Source organism: Lepisma saccharinum, unplaced genomic scaffold (genome assembly GCF_977018435.1).
Source record: "Lepisma saccharinum unplaced genomic scaffold, izLepSacc3.1 HAP1_SCAFFOLD_1205, whole genome shotgun sequence".
In the NCBI taxonomy this organism is placed as follows: domain Eukaryota; kingdom Metazoa; phylum Arthropoda; class Insecta; order Zygentoma; family Lepismatidae; genus Lepisma; species Lepisma saccharinum.
The window spans coordinates 1-27,000 of record NW_028143841.1 but is presented as its reverse complement, the minus strand read 5'-3'; the positions used below and the strand labels follow the sequence as shown (position 1 = coordinate 27,000).

At 35.8% G+C, this 27,000-nt stretch overlaps 1 protein-coding gene across 2 annotated transcripts; it reads left to right on the top strand.

The window, feature by feature from the left end:
• The first annotated feature begins 8 nt into the window (after positions 1-8).
• LOC145983541 (bifunctional arginine demethylase and lysyl-hydroxylase JMJD6-like) lies at positions 9-23,317 on the top strand. Of its 2 annotated transcripts, none has more exons than XM_083116617.1 (8): positions 9-89; positions 1,883-2,035; positions 6,140-6,336; positions 7,957-8,104; positions 8,469-8,657; positions 11,183-11,370; positions 21,147-21,199; positions 22,521-23,317. In XM_083116617.1, the coding sequence occupies exons 2-7, from the start codon at positions 1,952-1,954 to the stop codon at positions 21,181-21,183; spliced, it is 843 nt and encodes a 280-aa protein (XP_082972743.1). In that variant the 5' UTR covers positions 9-89; positions 1,883-1,951; the 3' UTR covers positions 21,184-21,199; positions 22,521-23,317. The 2 variants fall into 2 exon arrangements, with proteins under 2 accessions (XP_082972743.1, XP_082972742.1); XM_083116616.1 differs by having other exon boundaries at positions 21,144-21,199.
• The last annotated feature ends 3,683 nt before the right edge of the window (positions 23,318-27,000 follow it).

Sequence of the window (27,000 nt, the reverse complement as noted above, 5' to 3'; positions counted from 1 at the left end):
TCATTCAACAATATGAAAAACCTTATAAACCTGTTGTAATATGTGGAGTTCAAGATCATTGGAAAGCAAGACATAAGTGGACATTGGAGGTAAGTTGAAGTAGAAAACAACAGATTTCATTCATTAAGCATTCTAATTTTTCATTACTCATATTGTTGTATACATTAACAAATTCCAGTTGGTTTATGCATATTAGAAAATTATAAATTATGTGCTTATATTTGTTCAGGCCTTTATCAAATTTATATATGTTTTTTAAAATAGTATGTGAGTATTCATGCAAAACACGTATTTTCAACCTTTTATATGATTAGCTGTTATTGTCTAATAATTTGTGGATAATGAAAATGAGATAGTTCAGAAATTTATAATGTCATGTGTATGACGATTGATCTGATTGAATAGGTTTTATATGTAATGTTGAATGTGATTCTGTGTGTGTACTACAGTGGAAATGTATGATTATGAAACATTGCAGAAATTTGCCAATTTGTAATCAAATGTTCTTTATGATGTACTGTGGCCTCTTGAAATGTATTGCAACTGATACAATTATTTTCATGTATGCAACATTATTTATTTTGGTGTTGTAGTTTTAGGGATATTTTAAAAATGGACAAAAGCAAAAGTGGCTGGGTAGGTAGGAAAAGATAGTGTCAAACTGAACCAGTTGTAGAACATGTAAATGCATACAAGCTTCATGTCTAGGCTACACATTTTCTATGGAAAATATTTGAAGCCCATAGATTCTGTGACAAGAAATATTCTTGATTCCCCAACCCCTAATTTTTTAGTACACTTGCGTGACCATTGTTGGAATATGAGTTGTTAGTAGTACATTGATACAGTGCAAGAGTAGAGAAAACTAAAAATAATTCTGGCACCTTCCTTTTTTCCTCAGTAGCCACATTTTTTGTGCAAAATATGATCTAAGAAAGTCATGAATCCAACTAAGATATAGCTACACATTTTGAAGTGTGATCTTAAGACATTTAATTTATTAATTAATTAATACAAGATCGGCCTAGATTTTCTTGGAGATTGCACCATTCGCTGACTCACGTTCTCTAGGAATTCGTGTGTGACGACCTTGGGTCTTCCACTTCGTTGTCAATCATGCACTTATTCTGTTTCACGAAATCGGCGAACAAGATCATACACTGCACTTTTTCCTGGCACCGGATCATCAGGGAATAGACGTCTCCATTTCTCCACACAACCTCTGTATGTCTTACACTCAAAATATGCTTCTAACAAAGCGATTCGCTGCGCTCTCTTAAAAGGCATTGTCGACCAACTGCACAATAATGACTCACACCACTGACTGTAATAGCAGTGCAGCTCTCCCGGGACGTTATCGCATTCTTCAAGGTCATACCAGTCACTACTAACAACGTTGCCAACTCATGTTGCCTACTGACCTCGTAGCATATTTTCAAAGTATGAGTGCGGGGACTTTTCGATTGCACTGTATATGGCTGACTCTACCATATCACTGCAAATTATAAATTCTGCTAGGAATAATGCAAAAAAATTATAATGGTATGTTTATTATTCTTATTTAATGATGCATGTGATACAGAAAACACACAAACATTAAAAGACACACGCTGTACTCGTTATTTAAAACAAGGTAATGGAAATTTCCATAAGCAAAATCTAAATATGAAAAAAATATTTTTGGAATTAAATTTTTTGTCCATCTCTGATACAGTGTATAAGAATTTCTTCAATTTATTGAAATATTACTTTTTGACTCTTTACAATGACAATTTTACTGGCATTAGTTATTTTTCTGTTCGATAGTTTCGTTTGATCTTTTGTTGAATTGTATGAACTTTGCATCAGATGTGAGCTTCAGTTTTATTATGTCTTGTTTCAGAAACTAGCCAAGAAGTATCGAAACCAAAAGTTCAAATGTGGAGAAGATAACGAAGGTTACAGTGTGAAAATGAAAATGAAGTATTACATTCAGTATATGATGACATCACAAGACGATAGTCCTCTTTATATATTTGACAGCAGTTTTGGTGAGGTACTTTCGTAGTTATAGGACTCCATTAATAATTGTAGCTTAAAATTCACCTTCGACAGTTGTATCTTTGTCACCAACAAGTATTAAAACTGGGTGAGTATGTAGATAAGAGTGGATTCAACGTGGTGATGCTGCAGTGCCGCTGGGTTTAAAGTCGTTTGGAGAATGGTTTAATGAGATGTTCATGAAAGTCAGTGAAGATCGTTTCCCCCCCTGTAATGAAAAGTGTGCTTTTTTCTTTGAATGTGGTTTGAGTCTAGAGGTTGAGGTGGAATGTATGCCACAGTGAATTGAAGACAAGGCATTCATTGGTATGGCCAGTAATTTTGTGCTAGGTGGTGGAGATTGTTCCTCTTCTCCATCCCCCTTCCCTCTCTTTCTCTGTGAAGTTATCATGTGCGTTGAACTTGATCAAACTGAATGTAACAATCTTTTTTCTTTATTCCTGTAGTTAGAATTGTGCTTTTCATTTTCTACTCTTCTTCTAGTAGTTACTATTCATACCCTCAACCTTGTACTACATGGCATGCTACATAGGGCAAGGGTTCAAATCCCTGCATGAGTGTTCTTTGTGAGTGTCCCATCATGATATCATCACCCATCCTCATCCTTGAGATTAGCCAAAAGTGGAAGGAAAGCGAAGTAGAAAACCAATCAATCAACTGTCACCTTACAATCAAGGAGCCCCGGGTTCAATTCCTTGTGGAGACACACATATGTGTGTGAATTTGAAACAGACTGCAACCAAAATAACTGTTCTACGATGCCAGGGGTCCCGGGTTTGAATCCTGGCCTGGGCATGGATGTTTGTGAGTGTCCATTCATCAATTTCGTCATTCATCTCCATCTTCACTAATTAACCAAAAGTGGCACAAAAGTTGGAGTAAAATGAAGCAAGTCAATCAATAATTGACTTTAAAATTGTAGAACTGGAGGAGCAAAGTGTTAGACCTTCTCCCTTATATATGAACTATTAATTAACATATAATGTGTTTTTTTGGGTGACCACAGTTCTGTTAGCATTCATTCATAACATGCTGCTACAAGATGTTGATATGGTGATTGTGGGTAAACAGGTAAGGAGAATAATTAAAAATTGAAGACCTGCTAGAGAAAAACTTTGCCTTTGATGCACAGTGTTTACATCATGAAGTAGTGTGTCCTTTGGTTTCCTTAACTAATTCACATCATTTGCAAAATCGTGGTGTTGATATATTTGAAAATTATTCTTCATTGATAGTAATTGTTTCGTAACTCTCCCAGGTTTATTAGGATGGCTGTTGTTGACTTAATAACTCGTGGTGAAAATTTTTGTGTAAGATACGAAAACAAAGGGGGGAAACTTAGTCTGAAAAGAAATTTCCAGTATTCACATTGTTGAGGTGAAGTATGTAGGGGAAGCAATGCCATCAGCATTTATGCTGCCAATATGGGATAAGGGGTCCCGGGTTCGATACCCGGTGGAGGCACACGTGGTTCGGATTCCACTTTAAACTGTAGGTCCAGTCCCGATTAGCCTTACTGTGCATAAAGTGGACTTAAAAAACCAACTCAAACTCAAGCCAATATGGGATGTTTGGTCTACAGAAGATATGCTGCACATTACTGGGCAGAAGCAAGTGGGTGCTATTGACTGTCTTCTCCTGTCATTATAGTGGGAGCTATCATGATGAACACATGTGTGTTAGAGAAATATGAAGGTGTTTTAAGGAAGTTCATTTGATTGGCTTTTCGGTCACTTTTGGCTATCACGAAGATGAGGATGAATGAATGGTGATGAATTGAAATTGATTAAGGGACAATTGCAAGAACACGTGGGCAGCACTCAACACAAATTCCACAGAGGATTGAATACTGCAATCAACATTGCAGTTACCGGGAAATTCTGCGTGGAAGTGAGGTTGACTTTGGGTGCCTACGGCGAAGGTAATCCCTTACACCCCAAAAGTTTATTTGAGAATAACTTGACTCTCCCCTGCATCAGCACAAACCACAACCATGAAAGTTCTGGTTCGATTCCCACCAATGAAGGACTATTTCTGAGATGCCAAGCTTCGTCTTTTCCCCTCCATCATAACAAGATAGAGTGGAGTGCGAAGTAAGCCTCCCCACAAGGAGGATTGAGGAGGGGGGAGGGTGTAAATCATTCAGTTCATTATCTGTAAGCATGATGCTAGACCAGGGCCTACATACACTTTTTTTGCACATGACCATTAAGTATTTGAGTGATTGGTTCCAGGCTATATTACTTACAAGTACTTGCACTGATGATAATACCTGAAAATAAAATTAAGAGAATTATAAATATTAAGATGCTCAACATGAGACACCTTGGCAGGCTGTAGTTTAGGCAACCCCACACTAGACATCGTAGTGACATATCCAGGGACTACCGTAGTTAAGAAAGTTCAAAGATGTCTTAATACTGTTGTGGCACGTGTTGTGGTTCTATAAGAAGAGGGGGGGGGCTCATTTTGAAAAAGCACTTGTATTAGTCACACTATACCCAATGAATTGGGCTGTTGAAATCGTTAGCAAAGGAAATGAGATTGAGCTGAAATTGATATTTTGCATGTGTGGAATATTGTTTCCTCTTCATCTACACTAACTATGTATTAAGGGCATTTGCATTGTTTCTATTTGAAGGGCTTGAGTGAAAAAATAATGACATTTTGGTCATTTTTGAACTCGTTAAGAAAGAAGGTTATTATAACTTGACAAGTTTAAAAACAAGACGCTGCAATCCATTGTTTGCGCACCTCGCATCACATTTCCTCACCCCATTGTCTGCGGCGACGTTCGTTCGCAGTGTTGCAAACCTGGAGGGAGAAGAATCGTCTGAGAATTTTCAACGAAATTTGAATGTGACAGACATGAATTAGTATCCCCTCACCTACACTACCTATTGATTACGCTAAATTCTAAATACATTTTGATATTTTCCCTTTAAACCTTAAAAGAATTAAGTTATATTAGGGATATTTCTTACCAGCATAAGAAATGTAACAAATAAAATGATAGAAAAATAAAAAATATATAAACGATAGAACTGAGCTCACCTTCTAAATGTTTTCCTGTTCTCCTTCAGTTTCACTCTCCCACTCATTCGAGTCTGTGTCTACCGATGAATCTGTGTCCGTGTCTGAATCGGCTTCACCAAGTCTAATTATCAGTTCATCTACACGCTCGTCCATAAGTCCATCTCTTTCAAAGTAAGAATCTTCAATTTTTTTCACGTGTTCACAACATTTAATCCATTTCTGTTCAGAATATTCACTAAATAATTTTCCCAGCAAATCTTTCTTTGCGTCCAGTGAATCCGAAATGAATTCCCTTGCCTTTCCCTTGATTTCCCCCCCCCCACACAAGTTCAATAGGATTTAAGTCTGCGTGGTAAGGCGGAAGTCGTATTATGGTGTGCCCCGCGTTTCTAAATTTCGTGTCAATCGCATACTGTTTCACATAAGGTACACTTTGAATTTTTAAGTACAATTTCCTTTTGTTTATTGTTCACAATGCTTTCACTCTATTCTCCGCATCGATTTCAGTTTCGTTTGCAGGTTTGTCTGTCGCTGAGAGCCACTGTACCATGAAAATCGTCATATTTGTTTTAGCTTAATTTTGCTGAGTTGGCACCACTGGTACTCTCAACGCCAGACCAGTGAGTAGAAGAGTGGTGGGGAGGATGACGTAATAGGAAGTGCTCCGCAGGGATCTGCGCATATCGGGACTTAACTTGTCAGGCTATAGAAGCTATACTGTAGATAAATTGTTTTCGTGTTGCGTTTACCCATTTCACAAGGCTTCACTGAGTCCAATGCAAATTTCATGACATGGCAATTTCACTTGAAAATTGAAGGATGGCATATTTTACTTTGTAACTCAAAAATTACCAAAATGTCACTTACCATGTTTTACACCTGAGCCCTTCATTTGATATTCAAAATATAATAATTCCTTAATATGTTGCAAACTAGAGTTAATTCTCATATTCCAAAAATAATTATATTGTGCTACAATAAGCTTAAGTTATTCCTTAAGTTATATATACTTTTTTATGTTATTGATATTCATTGTTAAACTTGTATATAATTTAATTTGCAGCATCCTAGACGAAAAAAGCTTCTTGAGGATTATGAAATTCCTGCATATTTTAGCGATGACCTGTTCAAATATGCAGGTGAAGAACGTCGACCTCCTTACAGATGGTTTGTTATGGGACCAGCCCGAAGTGGGACAGGGATTCATATTGATCCTTTAGGAACAAGTGCCTGGAATGCTCTGATATCAGGTCATAAAAGGTAATTATAGAATATTCAGATTCAAAATCCATGTGTTTTATTAACTAACTCTCTAGTCTTCTCAAACCCGAAGGTTTATGGCTGCAGCAACACAAGCCTTCCATCTGTCCCTCTCCTGGGCAAGATCAATCAAATCTTTTCCATCGTTACCGATTTCCATCTCAATGTTATCCCTCCATCTTCGTCTTGGTCTTCCTACTGGTCTCTTACCATCAGGTTTCCAAACAAGATTCCTGTAAACTCTTCTTCCCTCTCCCATTTGTGCCACATAGCCTGCCCACCTAAGTCTTCTTGATTTAATCATTCTAATAATATCTGGAGATGAATACAAATTATGTAGTTCTAAATTGTGTTTATATTTTTTCTAATTTTAAGTCCCTTTTTTGTATTTGATTTATGTTAATTGCAGAGAACGAACATACATGTTGAATACCTGAAATTGATGAAGGGATGAATGCAAAGGAACACCCTTGCCCAGGACTCGAAACAAAACAGAACCACCAACCTCCATGGCTATGTGGTTATCACAGCACATTATGATGACGGGGTCCCGGGTTCAAAACCTGGAATGGGTGTTTCTTTGTGAGTGTCCCTTCATCAATTTCATGTAATCATCACTCATTCTTATCTTCGCAATTAGTCAAGGGTGGTAGAAAAGCAAAGTAAAATAAACCAAACCAAATCAATCGATCAATACAGAACTTTCGGTTTCAATATCACAAGTCTGGTATTCTGTGCTCAGTGAGAAAAATTCTTGATGCGAAAACTCCATTCTTAACAATCAAAATGTTCAAAGCTATGCATATGGAGTCATTGACAGAAGGATGAAATGTGATATTAACTCTAAACATGAACAATGTAGTAACGGATGAAGGAGGATATTGATAAAATCAGAATTAGGTATCAAAAGTACTGCTGACGAAGGAAATCATGAAATTCAGGGAAAAGTCGAAAGTTGAGGTAAAAGTCATGGAAAACCAGCTCTCTCTTTAGTCTGGGAAATTTAAATCAAGCAGAAGAATGGAACCTGTTTAAATGTGGCATCAGGAATTGGTGTCCTAATTCCCCAACACTGTTGCTCTTGTCTTCCAGCCAATTTATTTAATTTAGGGTACTTGAACCTGCATTTTTGAATCACAAAAACTGTAGGAAGCTAGTTGCGGTCAGTTATTTTTGGTCCAGGAAATAGATTTTCATAATTGTGAGGACACCTTGTGATAAAAATATGATTCTCTTTGAACTGAAATATTTCATTTTTTTTAAATTTTTTTTAGGGATCGATAGATATGGAAATTTTGTTTATGCTGATGGCATACTAATATAAAATTGCAATTCTTTCATGAAGAACTTTCCCTCTTTAATTATGCATGTGATCAAGTGATAATGGGTTTTGCCTCAGATGAAAGTGCAGTGCATTTCAAAATTTACTTTACAAAACCATGCTGCATGAATTGATAACTATATATTCATAAAAATGACGAAGTAACAGAATTTTGCTTTAAATAACAGACTATTTATGAAAGTATCAGATTGATAACATATATATATAACATTCCTATATTGGCTGATAGTCATAGCGCACCAATTAATGTATCAAATTCCCTAATTATTATGATTTAGATGGTGCCTCTTCCCTACCCACACGCCAAAGGAACTGATTAAGGTTACCCCTGAAGAAGGAGGAAAACAGCAAGATGAAGCGATCACATGGTTCAGAGTGGTCTACCCTCGTACACAACAACCTTCGTGGCCTGCAGACTGCAAACCAGTAAGTATTTTTTTCCTTTTTCTGGTTCAGCATATTTTTGATGCCATTTCAATGTAATATTGAAACGTTTTGCAGATGATCATGGCAAGTGTCACCAGAAGTAATTAAGTAATTGTTGCCTTCTTTTTTTGTTGTGTAATGAAATTATTTTTTCCCATGGTGAACTATCCAATTATTTATGCTAGATAGTATGTTATTGAGATGTTGTTTGGTGTAGAACATCATTCAAAATTTAATACCAGTAAATAATTGAATCCTTGCTAAATTAATTTGGACAACTAGTAGGAGTCAGTATGATTTAATTTAACCGCACTTGGAAATTTGCCACTGTTTTGCTTCTTATGCTGTATTTTTTTCCCCCCAGTTGGAAATATTGCAGAAGCCTGGAGAAACTGTCTTTGTACCTGGTGGATGGTGGCATGTAGTGCTTAATTTAGATGTTACGATTGCAGTAACACAGAACTTTTGTAGCCGGACAAATTTTCCTGTAGTGTGGCATAAAACGGTGAGAGGAAGGCCAAAACTTTCAAAGAAATGGTACAGAATCCTAAAGGTATGGAAATTTGAATGAACTGCTTTTCGGAAGTGAATTGAAATGCTAATCTTAGGAAATAGTTGAACTTGCAATTAGATGTTTGCATTATTGTATATTAGCACTATTTGCATGCAGGTTTGACTTGCATGTTTCTTCATGCAAGATGGTTTGATGAGTTATGTATGAATTTTGTTACATGCACTGATTTCATAATGGAGGATTACAGAAAGAGTGATTTAACTTCAGAAAATTATTATTATTGCACAAATAATTAGAAATTTGTACTGCATGTTCTTATGAAATCACATATGTGTAATTGAATATTCCTTTTTTGTTATATATTTGTGAAGGTATGTATTACACTCATCTCCAGACAAAATTTTTAAAGGTAGTGTTCCCATCCTAGATTACATTTTGTGTTGCTCCAACAATATCACTATGCACCACATTTCTCAGTTAAATATTAATGTACTTCATTATGGCAATCACCAAACTTTGAACCACTCTGTTTATTTTTGAGTATTCCTCTTCGTTGATTTGTGAAGTAATGGGGAAAATTTGTGTTCAGTTCAGGACCATAAATTAATTTCTAGGTGAAATAAAAATTATCTGGGATGGACATGGTATCATGGCACTGGAGAATGCCAAGTGCTGGGCTGTGTTGCCTGCTCTGTTGTTTGTGTCTATTGGGTTTGGAAGTTGTGTGGCAGGGTCTGCTGTCTAGGATTTTTTGGAGTACAGGGTATCAGTGGGTTGGGCTTTTCCTGTGTCCAAGTTTAGTGAAGTGTCTCCTTTATGGTGCAACATTGCCTTATAATCAAGTGGTTCTGGGTTCGATACTCAGTGGGGGCACATAGTAATTCGGATTCCACCTAAAACTTTAGGTCCAGTCCCAATTAGCCTCTCTGTGTATAAAGTAGACTTTAAAAAGTTTACTGCCAGTAATCTGCACTAACATTCAAGGGTAAAGAATGCAGTGACATGATAACACATCTGCTCTAGATGTCATAACATATGCTAATAAGTCAATGCGGCTTCAAAATTAATATATCACAGGAACACAAGATGTAGCATGGTGGTAAAGTAACACCAGGGGCAGCCCAGGGGGCACAAAGAGATGCTTGCGCCCCTTTTAATTTTCTTCCGCACCCCCTGTCCAAAACCTATATTCTACCGAAAACATTACCTCTTACAGTGTCACATTATGTCATGTCGTCATATCGAGGGCCGAATGTTAGGTACTGAAGTGAGACTGCTGTTATTATTTACAACAGGCAAGCATTGATTCTAGTCTCCAAGAGATTTCTGCATTTATTTTTCTATACTGTCTATAAAGATCAGCGGCCCTTGGCTTTATTTTTTCAGAATTGTGGTTATGGATGGTTTCTTCTTGTGTTTCAAGTAGTCTGTTTGTGTTTTTCGATAGATGTGTATAGGTCAGTGTTAGTTGTTCTGTTTTCCTTTGCACTGTTGATACACGTTTTTTTGTCCGCCTACTTGTTCTTCCTGTTTTCTTCAAGTCATATTGGAACAAAAATTTCAGTTGCTTTCAAGTATCATCAGGTCGTTCTCAGGAAATTATTTAACATGAGTTGTATCATGGCGCTAGTTTCGTTGTTAATTCGTTCTATTTGTTCTAGTAAATGTGCCATTTCAGACGTTTTCAAAGACTGTTACGGAGAGGCTAAAAATTTGCTAAGAAATGTTATAGTTCGTTGAAAGAGCGTTGCACAAACATGGTAACCTCAAACTGGAGGATTTTTTTTTGGAGAGAGTGAGCAACACTATTGTGGGAGTGGGATATACCTCGACCCTCTCCATGGAAAAAAAATCATCCAGTCGTCCTTATACTATATCATTGGCCACCCTTGAACAAGCTGTTCTTTTCAAATTTCCAAACGTTGTTGTTGTGCTAAAATCAGGCAAAAATGAAGAAAGATGCTAGTATTCTTCAGTTTCATTAGCATAGATGCCTACTAAGAGTTGATTGGTATTTGATTTAGGGACTAAAACATGCATGCATATTTCATGTTTTCTTTATTTTCAATGTTCCACTCCCTAAATGTCATTCCGCACCCCCCTCAGCACCCCTAGATGATTGATTAATCCTGGCGCCACCGCTGAGTAACACCTTGTACTCAAGGGATCCCTGATTCAAAATAGTGATTTGAATATATCACTAAAATAAATAGGTCCAGTCTCGATTAATCTATCTTGGCATAAATTGGACTTCAAACTTAAAGAAGGAGAGGAGAAACGAAAGAAAGAAGGAAAATGAACAAACTTCTATGTATCTGTGTGAATAATAAACAAATATTAAAAATGAAGTTCCTAGTCATGTCTGTATTCTATGGCCAATAAACAAAAATATATATCTGTGAATGAGTCTTTAATAATAAAATACTATCTGTATATCTCTAACAGTTTTCGTGTTATTAACACTCAAGGTGAAGTTGTTTTTGTTTTTTTGCATCCCTATAAAATTAATCTTTATTTTATGATTAGTTTAAGGCTAGTATTGAAATTCTCTTATTTTTCTCCAGGAGAAAGAAGGAGAGTTGGCTGCAATAGCTGAACAAATAGATACAAGCACTAGCACAGGTGTAGCATCAGATAGTTCCAGTGGGTCCAGTTCCAGCTCAACAGACTCTGAATCCAGCTGTTGTTCATCTTCATCAGACTCAAATGACGATAGTGGGCAGGAATCACTACCGGAGCACAAGAAAAAGAGGTATGTTTGTGACAATTCTCATATATCCACATATACATATTAGAAAGAATATTGTTTTTTTAAGTATTGTGGTTATCCATGCACTATCTCTGTTACTGACATATCTTCTTGCAAATGCAAATCAGTCATACATGCAACTATAATTTCCTTACTTGACATAGCCACCCAGTAACCACTCTAATTCTCACTTATCATCCCTCTGATCCAAATCATATACTTCTCGAACATTTCCAACATGTTTTATGGTCCCGGGTTCGATACCTGGTTGAGGCACATAGTGGTTCGGATCCCACTTTAAACTGTAGGCCCAGTCCCAATTAGACTTACTGTGCATAAAGTGAACTTAAAACACCAACTCAATCCAATTAAAGTTGTCCTATTCAGAGCCTTCTGGAGTCTGCTCGAAGCAATGGATTGTGCTGAAACTTGGTATAGAGGCTGTAGAGTTCATGAGGAAGTGAATGCTGTCGGGGGGGAAAAAAATTAATCAAATTTTCACCACCAGGTGGAAATGTGGCGCTAACCAGTAATTAAGTTTATGTCGATGCAACAGATTTCAATGTGTCCCCGGTCATGTGAATAACCCTTTGGAAGTGTAAGATAGTGTGATCAATGGTCGCACAAAGCGTTTCCCAGGCTGTTGTTCACTGTGCACCAGATTTCAGCACCACATTTCAACCTTGTGGTGAAAATCGGAAATATTTTTTTCATCAGTTATCACTTCCCCATGGTCTCCGTATCCTCTCTACCAAGTTTCAGCACAATCCATTGCTTCAAGCAGGTTCAAGAGGGCTCTGATTAGGGTTATTTTAATTGTGACCACCCTGTATCTTCATCCCACCTAGCACCACTCCTACAATAAACAGCCAAACGCTAGTGAGAGTTCATTTTTGTCCAACATCTGTACCATTATTGTTATTCTTTGTCTAACTTCACTACTGCAAGTTTCCAATCCCATCTTTGAATGTAAAGTGAATGTGCAGCCAGGTTGCAAAATAGTGTTAAAAAAAATATTTTGTGTGGTAAATGTTTACTGTTTCCTTCCATTTAAATGGGTATGATTATTTTATAGAAACATAATGCCATTTCTGGTATGACAAGAAAAATATGCTATATCCTCAGGGATTTTACGGAAATAGTTATTCATATTATATGTAACAAACTAAGGGCATGAGATTTAAAAGTTCATTAGAAGAAAGCAGCTTCAAAAATATATTTCTTGGATTTATCCTTACAGAACAGTACAATACTACTCTTTAAGAATGTTTTTAAGAAATGTATTATTGGAGTCCATTTGAGCGTTATACCTATTGTATTTATTGTTTGATACAACAATTATGGCTGATATTAATTATATCCTAAAGTTTTAAACTTTTAAAGTACAATATTTTAAATTAATATTTAATATATTTCCATTATTTTGTAAGCCATTGTGATTATTTTTTTAATTTCTATTAATTTTCTACTTGGAAATTACTATATATGAGAAAAGTTCAAAGTTTAGATTACTAAATTTCTAATAACACTACTGAAAGACTTGGCAGAAATACTATCTAGTGTAAAATTGTGGTTTCCTAAAACACTATAAATCAAGCATGGGTATTCATCATACACATTAATATTACACCACCCTTGTCATTATGTTCACTGTTATACTTTCCTTCGGGTGTGGGGTTATACTTTGCTTCGGGTGTGGGAATATTTCCATAGGTCACATGGAATTGATATTTTGTTTCGTGCAAATATACGAAACAAAATTACCAAGGGTAATTGTTAGGAACATGGAATCTTGGACGCACAAGGTGTTATGTTTTGTATTATACTGAATTACATATGTTTAACTAATTCAACAATGGAAATTGAACACCTTGTATACATTACAATTAAAACTAAGTTAGTTTGTTATAATGGGATTGGTTCTCTAATGTAGTCAGGAGAACTTTTGCATTCTTTAGCTATGTTGGGACTTGGTTCACATCACCACATTGCACATCAGATCATGATACTATATGCTGAAACAAGACCATTGTATTCAATCCATATCCCAGTTTCTTATCATTAAGTACATATGTTTTTACGTTTTCCCATGCGAGGGGACCTGTATATTTTAATTCCACAATGTTGCCTGGATAAACTGTGTCTGCTGTCTGTAATTGGCTACTGTCAACTACATTTTTATTCAACGAAAGACTGACTTATAGTTAATCATGGTTGTACTGTATCAGTTTTTGATATGCTGATATACTGAACCCTGTCCACACTTTGATACAAATCTTGATACAGATGTGAGTTATGCTTCCATTGCATGGTAAAGGAATTCTAGGTTCGATACCTGGTGGTGGGACATTGTACACATCTGTTCACAAAAAGTGGCACGCTCGTTTGAGTTGAAGTCCAGCTTCGTAGTCGAAGTATAGCTGAAGTAAGTGTTCGGAAAGCAGCAGTGGTGCTTACTATCAATCAATTTAACCATATGCAGGGAATTTTGTGTCTCTCAGACTCAAAGAAAAGGGCTAACGGAAAGATTGCAGCGTAAATATTAATTAACTGGGATTTCCACACCTGCAATCAATGTAATGTAAATGTGAAATATTCCTGAAATTTATTTTAAAAAGAACCGCGTTTTTGATGTTCGTGATGAAGTAGTTATCACAATTCGTTAGAATGCGAGGACCCCGGGTTCGAATGTGGCCTGAGCTTGGGTGTTCTTCATCGTCGCGAGTAGCCGAAAATGGAAGAAAAGCAACACTAAATAACAAAAAGGAAAAACTGCAATAAGAATAAGCAAGACAGAAATAGTGCTGTTGCAATTCCTGAAAATGAATGCAAAAAAAAAAAAAAAACTTTCGGAAATAATGTTATCCTAGTCCAGGAGAAGGCTTGAAGAATAAATAAACCCCTTCCTCATACACTTTGGCAAACAGAATCGCAAAGTTGGCACAGAATATGCCATGGGAAAAATAATAGAAATCCTAAAGGAAGAAGAGTTTATGTCCAGCCAGGCTATTAAAAGTAAGTCAATGGTTGTCTTCTCATTTAACTTTAACAGTAAATGGAATTTTTGTAAAATAAAAATTGTCGGGCTTTACTTATTTTACACGTGCACGTTGGTTTCGTAATGGAGCACAAAAATAGAATTGTGACTAGTAAAATTCTTACCAAATGAATGAATGTCTCCGTAGATTCCAGAGTAATGACTCTTCATTTTGAAATAAATAGTTTAAAATAAAATAAATTATGTGCTGTTGGTTAATGAGATTCGTCGTCACGTAGCAGAATCCGCTATATTGACGGAAACTAGAGAACTGTTATCATTTAGGGTTGCAAACACGAACCTTCCACAAAAGCACAATTTCCCAAAGTCTTCATTAATTTTCATGCACAAGCATCACTTGAATTTTGTCAGCAATGTGTATAGCATTTGAACCCTATCTGATGAAGCGTATTGCTTTCAAATTAATGTAATTAGGGAGAAGCGACATCAAAAATTTGGAGCTGGACACTAAAAGATGCAATCTTATGGATAAATTACTCTAATAGCTTGGTTTCTTCACCGTGGCTTGTGGCCATGTCGGTTAAAGGCAAGCTTTGTAAGCTGAAATCCTAGGTTTGAGTTCCCGTGTCTCCAAAATAGTTTTTTCTTACCAAATAGGTGCTACATAATGTATTTTATTCTCGTCACACCAATTGCAGCCTGAAACTTGGTTATTGTTTGCGTGCCAATAAGAAAATATGTATTGAAGCTATTACTCGTTCAGAGAACGTGACTGTTACTCGAGACTACTTGAAATTGAGATTTTTTAGTAGTTGCTGCTAAGCCTCAATATTTAAAACAAGTGCTAAAATTAAAAATTGTTGTGTGATAAAACACACCGTTAATATTCTGAAAAAGAAAACCACTGAAATTAAATGAGTAAGTTGTGAGGAACATCAGCAGATGTATTTTAAGATGTTCCGTCATTCATGTGTCACTCTCCTCGTTTTATACATAGATAGATAATTTACAAGTGACCCACTCGATGAATGCTTGCAACCTTAAGAGTTATTTTCAGATGGGAAAGAAAGAAAGCCTGGTCCAAATTGTAATGTCAAGACATGCACAGATTGTAGTTGTTATTATCCGAAACAAACAGAATTAATCAGTAACTACAATTTTGGTCGATAATTTTAGTTAAAAGTATTTTTGTAAATTTTTAGTAATAACTCCTGGAACCGGATCAAATGATATTCCTTGACATTTACAAAATTACAGATTTAGAAGAGAGGGTTGATCCAAACACTTACTCGTGCACTGTGAAATAACTCAAACAGCTAATTATCCAAAATACATATTTTACAGCTCTATTCTAAGTGCCATATGAGTGATGTTTAGGTAAATTTAACCTGCATATGGTTAAATTGATTGATAGTAAGCAACACTACACTGTTGCTTTCCGAACACTTACTTCAGCTGTACTTCCGGCCACGAAGCTGGACTTCAACTCAAACGAGTGTGTCACTTTTTTTTGTTCAATGGTTCATATCCCTCTTTAAAGTGTAGGTCCAGTTCTGATTAGCCTATCTGAACATAAAGTGCGCTTAAAATAAACTTTGACCAACAATTTGGTACACATGTGGTGATATGATACAAGTCTAGACATAACGTTATGAAATCACACATGCCAAAATCCCAGTGATTTGTATTTCCTAGTGTGAAACTTCTCAAATAATGATAAAGTCAAGGTGCAATATTAATTTCATAAATTGTAGAAATGTTACCACATCTTTCAGCAAATCCACAACAGTAAAATTCCCTCATTTATACATATATCAAGCTCCAGGAAGTATTACGGTTGTGCAGCATACAGCTTAGTGTTTTTAATAATTTGTTTTAACTTTATTTTAATGCACACTCAAAGCCATAACTGTGGACTCGCAGTGAAGGATTTGACAACACTCTGAAATGCCATAAAACTTCCGATCACAAATGCAAGTAAATCAACTTTACTCAAGTAGAAACATGTGTTAGATTCTACCTCCCCAACCTGTGCAATTTGTTGCTTAATGTTTGCATATATTCTGCTGCTGGCTTTTCTGTAGCTGCGTGACTGGAGGAGTTGTTACAGTGGAATGCAGGATGTATAAAAGTTGAATATTTATATTTTTATGACTACAAGTATGCAATTTGGTGAATCAAATTCCTTTTAAAGTATCAACTATGTGTATAAATAGCCATGATTGCTGTCGCTTTACTTTTTGAGTACTCAAACTATTTCACATGCAAACATATAATTTATGTAGTATATATATATGTGTGTTACATGCATCAGATGTATAGAGCAGAGATTTAAGTGGAAAAATGCATGCTTGACCACAACTCGAACTCTAGTATCTGTCATACTGTGCCATTGCTATACAACCCAGTTTCCACATAGGAAAAACAGCACAAGCATAAAATCAGTGAAATCCAAGCCTACTTGGTAGCTCAGTTTGTAGAAGAACGGCTTGTTATGCCAGTGACCTAGGTTCGAGGTATGGATGACTTAAATTTCTACATGTTGATGTCATAGTATCTCGACTATTCAGTAATTCAATTCCGGCTCGTTTCTATTTGTTTTCAATCCTTGTCTATTGAACACATACTGAGGCCGTCAAATATTGTAAACCTCATTTCCCTCTGAGGATAATTTGCTCATGTTTATTGCATGTCGACGTCAGTGAAGATACTAAATTGTTATGCATTGTTCAACAGCAAAATTCAGGAATTATTGAACTTCTTTCCCACTGCTCTTCGGGAAGTTAAATGTTCTGTGTTATGAGTTCATTGCAATTTAAGAATGAAACTTTGGCTTCAGTTGGAAGTGGTATGTTCATTCTTACATTATTCAATCATGGTTATTACTATTAGTATTATTGCACAAGCATGAGGAAGACTTTTCACTGATGGATAATGTGACAGCACTTGCTTCATTGGCTCTATATATAAGAAATCACACACTACTGAACAAGTACAGTGTGTTTCAAAACTTGTTGAAGCTGCACTTAATTGCTTATAACATGGAAGAGAAATTCTATAAACAGTTTTGCCATGTGCAGTGAATTTCACTTAAAAGTAAAATTTTGATGCAAAATTATTATTTTTTTATGTAAATGTGTGGCCAATACTTAGGCACATGTCGCTTGTGTTTGTTGACAAAATTTCAACCCGCTGGGGTTACCAGTTAAGGTGATATGCCACTAAAAAGACACTTTTAGTTAATGATTTTTTACTCGACCGATATAATCTCTAGTCCTCAACACATCACATGACTCATATTGGTCTCAAATTGCAGAATAACATGGCATCAGTCATCAGACCTCTAATTATAACCCTTTGATAGTTTCTTTCACATTTGTCTTACCCAAAAGTGACATTCTGGGCAAAAAATTAACTGATTCCCACCATTGATTAATTTATAGAATTTTCTGTGTGAAGTAAACTGATTATGTCAAGTATTTAAAAAAATGTCAATGGATGAGGCTTTATAATGTGGTGTAAATATCAGAAGTGATCAATATTTGGGGTTGCAAGACTTTGAAACACACTGTACTATATTTACCTTTAAATGAGCAGTGCACTTTTTATTTATGGTAGTTTTGTGTAATTATCGGCTTATATCTGAAGTATAAATGAACACACAATGTACACTACTGAGAACTACTTTTCATGTAAGAAAATATTATTGATGGCCAAACAATACTTGACATAGAAATGCAGTTGAATGTAAAGGAGTTACTTGCTGTTTCCATATAGTCTTGGAGCAGTGTCCTTTTTTCTTTTCCCTGACGAATTTAGAATCATTCTGAAAATGATCATTCATCTTTTCTGCAGAATATATTTTGTGTAATGTCTCACAGAGTAAACATAACTATGTAGTGACATTTTGAGAGAGTTATGTGCTCATTCCATATGTTCCATTGTTTTGATCAAACAGTGGCTAAGCAAAAATTTAAGAGAAAGGAAGCAATGTGATGTTAGATGGATGTTAGAAATTTACTTGTTGGCCATTAAAGAAGATAACAGCAGTCACAAAACTTGCTCATAGTGCATGTAATTTTATTAGTTGTCGATGAATTTTACTATCATCCTTGTGGCTTTACGAAGCCATATTAAATATGGTCAAATTGATCGCCTCCTAATAAAATTTAATGGCATCATATGTTAGTGGGTGTAGATCTGAAATGAAATAAGCTCAAGTCTTTGGGTTATATTTAGAACTGGCTGTAACTGATGATTCTGGTGAATTATTTTGATAGTCACTAGTAAAATTCTTGCATAGTGGTTTAGAAGCTTTCTGCTGATAGATTATGCATATTAAGGAATATAAAAGGCTGAACATACTTCTTCTTGTACAGTATAATTCCTCTTACATAATAGAATGCATGCATCTAATTATTGGTTACAATCGTTCATGGAACCAAGCCATCGGTTTTTACCCCCTTTATTATATTTACCATTGTGCTGTGTTCCGCTTGCATGCTAACATTCATCCTTGAATATTTAAGTCACTATATTTTGTTGTTCTGTTAATCTTAAGATAGTGCATGTAACCTTAATTACAGTTTAAATTATTATCCTGAACTAAAATTGTTTCTTTCTCTCTTGCTTCTTTCTTTTTATTTAAATAGTAACAATTTAAGGTAGGTCTAACATCTAATTATACTGCAAACTAAAGTTGTACAGACACAGATACTTGATAATTTGTTCACTTAAAATGTCTCTCTCATGGTAATAAAGTTTACATGCCACTCACTTCTTCTTAACATATCCTAGAAACTAGTCCCTTTCAGGTTCTTAACTGTCTTGTGTGAGGAAATTCAGTCCGATTAATCATGTCCTCGTCACCAAAGATTCCAGGCTTCTTGTCCTAGCCTGGGCATGGATGATTCTGTGATGTTCTTTCCTAATCATCATTCAAACTTATCACTGATTAGCCAATAGAACTTGAAATGTAACTTAAAATAAGAAAATACAAATAGGTTAAGGACACATGGTACTTTTTCCTATCCAGCTATTCCAGGTATTACGTGTTTCTTCCTTACAAGTTGTGTGCGTGTGTGCAGGAAGTTATAGGTTCAAATCCCACGGCCAGCCATCGTGACAGGCTTTTTTCATAGTTTTCTTCGGCCATTCTGAGTGAATGCATAGATTAAACCTTTATCAAAACCTCCATGGTATTCCTACATATTCCCTGTCCTTTCTATTCATTATCTTCCTGCCTAGTGCTTCAAAACACTAATATTGGAATGGGAAATTTAAAAGTCTCATTGGTTTGCTTTTGAAATTTTGCATTTATACGAGGGGATATGGTAGTCATTTTTAGACAATTTTACTAGCACTACTACATAAGCATATCTTTTTGTGGAAACAGAATTTTGAACAATTGATCTCGGGATTGATTCCCCCTCCCCTACTTTAAGCTGTAAGTCTAATCCCAGTTGGACTATCCAAGCATAAAATGGACTTAAATAGAATTTATTGATATATCAATTGGTTTATCCTCAGGTAAAAATCATTTATCTATTCTTGTTAGATCACTAAAATTTGTGTCAATTGTTACTAGTCGTCTCGTGGGGTATGTGAACATTCCTGTACAATATACTGCAAAGATTTACTTCATTAGCACATCCTTTTTGGCATTCTTTGCACATTATTACAGTAATGGGTATTTCCACTATTTGTTTTGCATTTTTAGCCCTCTACTACACTTTCCTATATTTCTTTGTGTTCATTTTAAGGCAAATACAAGGCCTCAAAAATTGTGAGGTTCACCATGTTAAATTACAGCACTGTTCCATTTAATGTAAGGAGATAAACAAGTAAATGCAGTTATAATCTGTATCAAGTTAAAATAAAAATTGGTAGAAGGAAGAATACAAATATCACTGAGATATTTCAGACTTGTCAGTTACACATTATTATTCATAAAATAAATGAAATAAATGTGTTTGCAACATTCCATATTCTAGTGGAAAAGCTGACCCCCTTGGCAGATTGGTTAGCACATAGCCTTACAACGCCAGGGATCCTGGGTTTGAATCTTTTTCTGGGCATGGATGTTTGTGAGTGTCCATTCATCAATTTCATCACTCATCCCCATCTTCGCAAATTGGCCAAAAGTGGCAGAGAAAGTGAAGTAAAATAAAGGAAATCAATCTAGTGGAAATGTTCATTCCTTGAATCATGAGGATTTCTTTTCAGTTGTTTATTTCATTCATCATTCATCCTCATTGTGGCAACCAACCAAGAGAGGTAGAAAAACAACATGAAATAATTTACAAGTGCAGTGTAGTAATTCGATTCTGGACATTTTGGTTGAAAAATGAGGCTCATTCCCGATCATAGTCCTCTGTGAGCTATATTTTACACAGCTGTGTGCGTCACATTTCATCATTATACACATCATACTTACATTACCTTGAATGTAACATTTGAACTGTTGACTTACCAGGTGCATTAAGATCTATTTGGCACGCTGAAATGATATACGGTGAAACCTCGATTTTATATTTTTGAATGGACCAAGTTGAAAAAAACTTAAAATGTGGGAATAGTTTATAATATTATGCTCTATTGTGTCCATGAGGATTGAATGTATAATGCAAGAAAATGTAACATCCAAGTTCCACCGTATTTCATGAGCCCTTTAATTTATTGTAGCTGTTCTTTTGAACCTTACATTTACAAAGTGTAATTGTTGTTCTACTATTGTTAATTTAGTATCTATTTACTTATAAAGTTATTTTTTTTTTAGAAGGAAATTGACCCACACACCACCCAGAGAGTACACATAATGTTAGGGGAATTTAGGTAAGTGCTGGATTAATATATTGGTTTGACATATTCTTTGAGTTGTTATACCTACCTTTATAACTTCATATTTGTTTTTAAAAATAATGTGTGATCAACATCATTACTTAATATTAGTGCTGAGACAATGCAGATATATCGGTATCAGCCGGTACTACTGCTGGTACTAGTATCAGAAGTATTAGTTAGTTTATATTCACAGATACCGGCTGATGTATTTCTGGCATTTTGGTCTTTTGTGGCATCCACAAAATTGCTGTGCAACACTTTAACAGAGTTTAATATCCTGGATGTCATGCAAGATTTGAAGCTTCCATTTATTATGCCTCAATATTGTACTGTATTTGATCACATTTTAATATTCTGGTGTAATTCTTGAATATTTTGAAGCAAAACTCTGATAACTTGATGCTTATAATTGGAATGCAATATTACACACTGATATTACTCAATATTTTCAAAAATTTTAATTGTTACAATAGCTGACCTCTGTGACGGAGTGGTTAACACAGCACACTACAATGCCAGGGGTCCCGGGTTTATATCCCAGCCAGGGCATGAGTGTTCTGTGCGAGAGTCTCTTTATTAATTTCATTATATATCATCACTTATACTCATCTTCACAATTAGTCAAAAGTGGCAGAAAGCGAAGTAAAATAAAACCAATCAATCAATCGTGATTTTCAATCATTGGTATTGGTATCCGTAAGATTCACTAAGAATATTTACATAGTTATTGTTATCGGTTCAGCCCTACTTTATGTAGGTAAAATGGCAACTAACAAAACATCATATCTGACGTACACCGTAATGTTAGCGTACCACCTTTAATATTTCTAATGTCAAAGACCACAAATATGTCCCACTATGCCACCTTTCACAGGGTAACAGGTTTATGATAAGTGTCTGAGAAAATAAAGTATGACTATTGTTCTTTACATTCTTTTTTGAATCCTACGTGTGTGAAATTTCAACGAAAAGTGAAGGCATGACCAGGACTCAAACCCAGATCTCCTGCATTGCTATACCATCTAAGCTACCTAGCCAGCTCTGGTTTTGCCGAATTTTTCAGTTCTGCTGTTTTTACCTGTGTTGAATTTTCACTGCCAGTGCTACTACATTGGAATATATTGCCTCTGAAACACATTTTATGTATATCGTGACTTGTCTCTTCCAGTATGTAGCTGTTCATTTCCCTCTAATTGGATACACTTATGTGTACAGGTCCTGGCCAAGCATGCATTATAAGGAAGCATATCTGTGTTTTTAGTATATGTATTTTATTATGCAAACATACTTATTCAATTTACTTACTTTTCAGTGAAATATCTTTTCTACATCAACACTAAGTCTGAAAGTACCATGGAACAGATGATCAATGACTGAATCGTACACAGAAATCCTTTTGCCAGTAGTTTCACAAGTTCAAAGAATAAATTCAATTATTTTGTTACAAAGTTTGTGAATATCTGTAGGATACTTGTGAAAAACATTGTACATTGAATAATATTGTATCATACATAAGATGATATAAAACTGCTGTGATTTAAATGATTTTGAGAAACAGTTTTGAATAGTTTGTTACTGTTATGTGCTTGTGAGTCACGTAGATTAATTTAATAGGCGTAATGTTATCTAGTGAACTGCTCAGGATTGGCAATGGTCCACATTTTCTACAAAATTATCATCATAGTGAGCTGATGTAGTATTATATTACAGAGTGATTTGCCATGAAGAGTGTATTCAGTTATTTTAAAAATGAGAGGACTGCTCTAGTTTTCCATCTCCAGTTTATATTTGTATGTGTGTGTGTATGTCCATGTGTGCATGGGTCACTGTAGTAGTCAATACAACCAAAATTTTTAAGAGGAAATGATTATTGGTAGTGACAAAGTGTGAGAGAACTGCAAAAAGAAACATGAATTCCATGAAGAGAAACTTCATTCTAATTGTGATCCAAACAAGTTTTTGTAATGAAAAAGTGAGACTTTATATTTCTTCTATTTTTACAACCAATGATCTGTGAATAGTGCTTCCATATGAACACTGTCTGACAAAATGATAATTTTTTCTTGATTCTTGTAATGCTGTTACCACTATGTATTATGCACTAATAAATTATCCATATTTAAAGCTTGTGAATTTTATTTACTTTTTTTGTAATACAATTAGATTTTGATTAGTGGAGAGGTGATATGAATTTTTTGCTGATACTGTTAAAGTACGGATATCAAATTTACTAATACCGATAACTGATATTTTGCTGATCTGATATAGAATTTCAAATGCTCCTTGAAGAGCATCAATAGTTCATTGACCTTCTTAAGGCTCAACTGGAACTTTGGCAGCCGTTAAGGGTGACTTTTTTCAAATTTTCTTCTCCATTCGAAAAACCTCCTTTATATTCCAAAATATGAAAAATTACATCAGCTTAGAATTCTTTCTAGAGCATTGACGTGAATTTTCGTGTAGTTTGCTTTCACTGTTATCTAGATCTTATGAATAGTGTAATAGACTTACGTAATAGCGAAACTATTGAGAACTATTAGGGGCAGAGAGCAGCCTAATTTTAAATCTCTTCTTTTCCATCTGCAACTACATTCCATGGATGCAAGGGCTTCGAACCAGGGGGCTGGTGGAGCTTGAGACTTCCAGGTAAAAATGTGAAGGTGGGAAAAAATTCGAGACAACGCGTTGGTCTAGTGCCACGCATGGACTCGGGTTCGATTTCTGTGGTGGGTGATCTAAGGTCAGAATTTTTCCGGCGTTATCCTCACAAAAAGTGTCTCCCGGGCTCACCCAGTCTAAAATGAGTGGGTACCTGGGGGTAAATGCAGCTGGAGTATGGTGCTGATCACATCATCTCCAAAATGTCCGAGATCGAAAATGTGAGAGCCGTACCCCCACATCCCTTAAATGTGCCTACATGGCACGGTGTTATTAGCACGGGTTAAAAAACAAAATCACATGTGAACATAAGAATGAATGGTGTTACCTCTTTCCGAGGTCTAAAACTAAGCCATCAGCCCTGAACATGACTTTTAAAACAAACAGTAAACTTTTAATACATCCAAATGGCCAAGAAGTGAATGTTCCTCCCTTGGTTTTTCCACCTCTACCTACAAGTGCTTTCAGTATTGCCTGATGTTAAGAAGCCACAGAGGAGGGGCAAGATTGTCTTTGCTCCCCCTCCCCCCCCCCCCAGTCACGCCCTAAATAAATGAGAATACATATACAACTTATTTGTTGTGAAGAATATTTGGAAAAATATTTTTGCACTAGATTTGTGAATGTGCACTCAAGTTTCCGTTAACAACAAGAAGCACGTGACATCACAGTCAGGTGTCTGCAAGTCAAGTATTCCCATAGAAAGTAGGAATTCGCTGCTTCTGTTTTCAGTTTTGCTTTGAAGCCTGCCAGGTTTTGTACCTACAAGTGCGCTCGCATATAACCGGGGAGGAGCACAGAGGACAGCTTAACTTTAAATCATCCGGTGCACTTTCCGAACACGAGCTTTCTTTAGAGCCCCCTTGCTGTCAAAAAGGTCATCGGCCATGAGAAAAAGTGCACCTTGTAAGTGGTTGGAAATTCAAGCCTAGGCTAATTTCCCCTTCCCTTTCCAAATTTAGACTTGGTCTAAATTGTTCAGAGTAGAATAACTGCAGAAGGCATGTTTCGCCATTTACTCTGCAAATTGTAGTGATGATTTTAGATTTCCTTCCGCACCAAGAGATATAACTGTGCATATATAGTTAATTTACATTTAAATCATTTGCAGAAAGTGCACTGCAATTAGTCGCCTGATATAGAATCAAGAGAGTGGTAAGTTTTACTTCTCTCTTTATGTTTTCTTTACTAATTTATATTTTCTGTGTGAAAGGACATAAAAGACGAGACTAGAGACAGACAAGTATCGTTCCGATACACCATCAGTTCTCTGCCCTTTCGGGCTTTAACGCTGCAAACTTTGTATTGTATGAACCACTTCCTCTCATGGGAAGGGAAAAACTTTTATTTCTTGGCCATTTAGATTTATTAAAAGTTTACTGTTTTGTTTTAAACGTCATGTTTAGGGCTGATGGCTTAGTTTTAGACCTCAGAGAGAGGTAACACCGTTCGTTCTTATGTTCACGGATGATTTTTTTTACGTTGGGAGGTTAGTTTTAGGTGGCAAGGTTGAGGCATGATCGATATTTTAGACTTCTTGGGTTTGGGGAGTAGTGGGGGGATCGCCTTCAGTCTTAGGTGGTTCTCTCAAATCTGAAACATCTAAGAGGGGCCATTAATCTGAAAAGACATGTAAAAGACTGATTTCATTCAAATGCAATACCAAGTACCTAGCTGCTACGATAATTTTAGCTGTTAGCGTAGCATGGTGACATGCCCTATATTTGACACCTCGGCCCCCTCCAACCATGAAAGCCTTCGTTGCAAAACTTTAGACTAGAAATACTCTTAAAATTACTGATAGTTCATTTCTTAATCTTAATCTCAGCAGTCTGGGATTTGAAAATATCAGTAAAAGGTGAAAGAATCGTTTTGTTATGCCATTTTAGAATCAGAAATGTTTTATATGTTGAAATATGAAAAATAATACCATATAAAAGATACCATATTGTCCTAAACTCATCGATTGCCTTCGCGATCAGCCAAAAATGGTAGAAAAGTGAAGTAAAATAAACTAAATCTATCATTAAATTATTTCCTTTTAACTCTTTCATTCATGTAATTCTTCTTTAGCATGCAACGTTTTTGTTAAAATTATACTAATAATTATACTATATAAAATGATGAAATGGTAAATGAGAACACGGCCACGGGCAACTTTGTTTTTAACACTGATCAGAAAGCTTGAGAATCATGGATTTTCCCAATACGTTTGCACGTTTTCAGTTATGTTACTAATCATTGAAGGAATGCCTCAATACCATCATGCTTCACTGCATGCGAAGATCGAGTACCAGGAAGGGGTGGCAATTTGCGGTAATTATCGTAAGACCTAAAATTTCAGTTTTCATGTATTAAGCGCCGTTTAGTGGAATTGTAACTAATAAAATATTCCGTAATAGAGGTCTCTGGGCCTTCTCTTATCTCTTATGAGGCTTCGTCACTATGGGTGGATATTCATATATTCACTAAGTATATATTTATTATTTATATTATATATATATATATATATATATATATATATATATATATATATAACAATAAAATAAAATAAGCAATTTAATAATAATTACTTATATGTATATATACACGAGGGGGTATCAAGAAGTTTGTGCAATCACCTGGAAGGAAACAACTTTGGACAAGTACGAAATCATGGTGGTATTAGGCCTTCTTTACATAGTCGCCATGCTCGGTGATACATTTCTGCCAACAGTATTTTACCTTGCGTAAGCCGTTTTTATAGAACACTGCATTTTGGGCCTGAATCCACTGTTCCACCTCAGAAATGACATCGTCCCTCGTGTCAAAGTGGCATCCTTTTTCGCGGATGCTTCATTTCTGGAAAGAGGAAGAAGTCACTCGGTGCAAGATCTGGGGAATATGGAGGGTGGGGCAAAATTTCGTATCCTAATTGAACTGTTTTCGAAATTGATGCATGGGCAGAATGGGCTGGTGCGTTGTCTGCCAATAGCAGCACTCCTTTTATGAGCTTTCCTCATCTTTTCACCTTCAATTCTTCACGTAACAGAGCTAGGAGATCACAATAATAGTCACTTGTGATTGTGTGACCCTGTGGCAGGTAGTCCGTCAGGATGTCTCCCTCTCAGTCCCAGAAAACTGACAGCATCACC